Genomic DNA, 3,749 nt, shown 5'->3' with positions numbered 1-3,749 from the left:
CCCCCCCCATAAACTTGGCCATGGTCCTCGGTTGCATTCCGGGAACGCGTCTCGCTCGGTGTCAGATGTAACGGAGAGGAGCACCGCAAGTTCAAGCCCCGCACGCGGCCAACGTGCCTCTGCTCGTCAGCCCCTGCTTTACGCCCCCCCCCCCCCCCCCCCCCTTTTTTTTTTTTTTTTTTCTCTCTCTCTCTCTCTCTCTCTCTCTCTCTCTCTCTCTCTCTCTCTCTCTCTACCAACACCCCTCAATCTTCTCTCTCGGGAGCCATCAGTTCGCGCTGACAGCCTCCGCTCAGCGGCGGGGGCTTGCGTGCAGCCCGGTGGGGTCAAACCAGGAGCCTGACACTCTCTCCTCTCAGCTGAGAAAAAGTCCTTGTCACACACACACACACACACACACACACACACACACACACACACACACATTTCTCTCTCTCTCCGCTGCTCTGAACATATGAACGCTGAAGTATAGTGCCTCAAACCACATGCAGCAGCTCCCTCTCCTCCTTCCTTCAGCCAGTCTCCTCGATAGAAGATCAATTCCCCAAGTTTCCTCCCCAATAAATGATCAATACCACCGTAAAAAAAAAAAAAAAAAAAGTTACTCTGGATGTTTCAATTACCCATCAGCCCATGCATGACTCAGGATATTCCCCCTTTTCTGCAACTTTACGCCATCTGTCAGTCAACCGGCCAGAGGAGGAATTTCCTCACTGGATGGTTTCTGAAACATGCAGCACGCAGCCAAGAAGAAGCGGCAGGGAGCGAAGCTGCACCAGCCAAGAGGAGAGAGGAGGAGGAGGAGGAGGTGTGCACTTTACCCTCACCTTAACCCTTCACTCTTCCTCTCTTATTTCTGTCTCTCCACACTCACTTCCCCTAAAGCGGAGAGTCGTTTCTTCTTTTCTTTTTGCACATTACATTTGAGATTTTCAAGGAAGACGCGCGGTTCCGTCGGTTCTATATTTAACAGCTGCTCAGAGACACCGCATCAGATATGAGCGATAGCCTATCAGCCTGACTGCAGCTCGACCCCTCCGCGCTGGGAAAGTCGCGCCGCGGTTGGCTGACCCGACGCGCTGCCGTCTGAGATAACAACAACAACAACAACAACAACAACTCAGAGAAGAAGAAGACACTGAGCTCATCGGCCTGTGGAGCCACAGTCAGAGGATCGTGGGAGAGATTACAGCCCTATAAACTAATCAAAAGTGAAGTGAAAGTCTTTCATGGTCGTGCGCGCGCGTGTGTGTGTGTGTCTGAGTATGTGTGTGTAGCTGCGCGCGGACTAGGTTCGCCCTGTGTGCATCACAGACGCGCTGGATGAGGACGAGCCAGATTAAACTTCACAAAACACACACTTTAGAGGATAATAAAGATTTCTTGAGTGTTTATGAGTACATTTAAACACGGTGCATCATGGGATGTTGAGTCAAACGGATGAACGTGATAAAAACGTGAGTGTTTGGAAGAGAAAAGGCACAAACTGGTGTTTTTGCTTTGTAAGCATCAACCGGAGCAGCAAGTGAAGAAATCAGAGCTATGAAAGTTCTGTACTGGTCAGTGTCAGTATCATTTCACCTCCGCAGTAACTTGATCTTGCAGAGAAGTAAAACCCAGTGAAAAAAGAGTGAAAGTGTGATGAATGAAGCCACAAAACAAAGAGAAAAAAGAAAAAAAAAAAAGAGTCTGGAAAGTGTAAAGGAGTGGAGTGGAGACATGATAAGCCTGATCTCATCACACACAGAGAGAAAGTCCCGCTCTGTCCCCGCGCAGACACCGGGACCCGCGCTGACCCAGACACCGAGTCGCGCTGCCCGGAGCACTCCCCCCCTCCTCCCCTCCCTCGCCTCCCCCAATTCCCCGACCGACCCCGGAGTGCTGCGCTTACCTGCAGGAGCCAGTGGCAGGTCTCGCCGATGAAGGGGAAGCCCATGGATCCTTTCGGCATGGGCAGCTTGCAGTTTTTATCCCGCGTGGCCGTCCATCTGAGCTGCCACAGCTGCTGGGAGACGGCGAGGAGCAGGGCCATGGACACCAGGCAGGCGGCCAGAGTGGCCAGAGCCGACACGAGGTCGAAACTGTCGAACAGCATCTTGATGGAGAGCCCGGTGGTCTCTCTCTCTCTCTCTCTCTCTCTCTCTCTCACTCTCTCTCTCTCTCTCCCTCTCTCTCTGGATGACTCAAAAAAAGCTGCAGAAAGTTGCGCTGAAACTTTATAAAAACGTGTAGATCTGGATCCGCGGGATGATTTAAAAGTTGGACGTTGGAAGTTTTTTGGGGTTTTTTTTGCGTAAAAGCGCAGCGCTCCTTTACGCACTCCAAAGTGCTCTGGAAGTGACAAGAGGCGGCTTGTGTTTTCAGAATGAATGAACTGTGTGGAGAGCGATCTTTTCCCTCTCAGTCAAACTGGATCTCCAGTTTTAAAAAGTCACAAAGTTGCGTTTCTGTGCGTAAAAAAAGAAAAGAAGTGCAAATCAAAGTGTCTGCTGAGCGCAGGAGATGCTACAGGTGAGCTGTGCCGCCACACTCCCCGTATATCTTCAGTATCACACCTCAGCGTGTAAAGTGTAAAAATAAAACCATTAAAACTCACTTTTGTCTTAATGATTTAAACATTGAGCACAAGAACCGCACGAGACTGGGGACTGTCCTGATGTTTGAAATCTCATTTTTGGTCTTGTCTGTGGGTCAGTGACTTTAAAATGAAGGAAAAAAAAATAAAGTCTGAAACTTTAAAGTCAAAATCTCAAGGTGACACGTTTATGTCAAAAGCTGGGACACGTGGAAAAAAAAAAGTGAAGCCGAGCCCTGGAACTAAAGCGGGCTTTACTTTTCTAAAACTTCTCGAGGGATGGAAAGACTTGGTTTGGGGGGAAAAAATGAACGAAAAAACTTCCAGGAATCGCGTCTCTCTCTCTCTCTCTCTCAACCCCAACAACAACAACAACAAAAATAAAAAACATATAAGAGAGAAAATAGTTAAAATGCCTCTTTGTAGAAGTTTTAATCTCTGTGGAGAAAAGTCGAGGAAGATGAAGTGTAGACGTTTAAGATCCGTGAGCGTGCGGGAGTGAAAAGGTGCGCAGGAGATGCTCAGGAGCCACCGTCCTCTTTCTCCTTCTCTCACTTTCTGTCGTCCACTCTTTTCTCTGTGTACCTTTCTGTTTCTGAGAGCGCCTCTCTCTCTCTCTCTCTCTCTCTCTCTCTCTCTCTGTGTGCTGGCTGCCTATACAAGTCACCCTCAGTATGTGTGTGCGTGTACGTGTGTGTATGTGTGTGTGTGTGTGTGTGTGTGTGCGCGCGTCAAGCCAGAGGCACCAATGAGTGTTTATATAGTGCGGAGGCAACTGGAAGGCGAATAGGCGGCCAAGGGCTCCCGTCGCCCCCCTCCAACCCCACCCCACCTCACTCCAGAGTCGGCTAGAGAGAGAGAGAGGGAGAGAGACTCCCCTCCCCTCTTCCCTCCTCCTCCTCTCCCCTTCCTCCCTCCATCCCTCCCCTCTGCTCCACCTCTTTCAGCTCCTGGAGGACCCCCCTCCTCTCTCTCTCTCTCTCTCTCCCTCTCCTTCCTCCTCCTCTTTTCCCCTCCCTCTCCCTCCTCTCTCCTCTCAGAAGAAGGGGTGGTGGTGTAAAGTGAGCGGCAAGCGGCGCAAGAGTAGAGGAGGCTTGGAGCGTGCTGGAGCTGGCAGCGCGCCAGTGAGAGAGAGAAAGGGTGGGTGTGTGTGTGTGTGTGGAGGTGGGGGGTG

At 50.7% G+C, this 3,749-nt stretch overlaps 2 protein-coding genes across 6 annotated transcripts in view; one reads left to right on the top strand and one right to left on the bottom strand.

Moving 5' to 3' along the window:
* cyp26b1 (cytochrome P450, family 26, subfamily b, polypeptide 1) overlaps positions 1–3,293 on the bottom strand; it is a 34,991-nt gene extending 31,698 nt beyond the window's left edge. The window contains exon 1 of the mRNA XM_023410232.2: positions 1,892–3,293. Within this exon, the coding sequence (XP_023266000.1) occupies positions 1,892–2,095 (204 nt within the window). The 5' untranslated portion in view covers positions 2,096–3,293. The remainder of the gene's footprint in view (positions 1–1,891) is intronic.
* LOC111657893 (uncharacterized) overlaps positions 1–3,749 on the top strand; it is a 248,117-nt gene that overhangs the window by 199,663 nt on the left and 44,705 nt on the right. The gene's annotated exons all lie outside the window — the stretch shown is intronic.

This window comes from Seriola lalandi, unplaced genomic scaffold (assembly GCF_002814215.2).
Source record: "Seriola lalandi dorsalis isolate HSWRI2012SDOR001 ecotype SW California unplaced genomic scaffold, Sedor1 jcf7180002054418, whole genome shotgun sequence".
Classification (NCBI taxonomy): domain Eukaryota; kingdom Metazoa; phylum Chordata; class Actinopteri; order Carangiformes; family Carangidae; genus Seriola; species Seriola lalandi.
The sequence above is the reverse complement of the archived record's forward strand: the minus strand, read 5'-3'. Positions and strand labels throughout refer to the sequence as shown.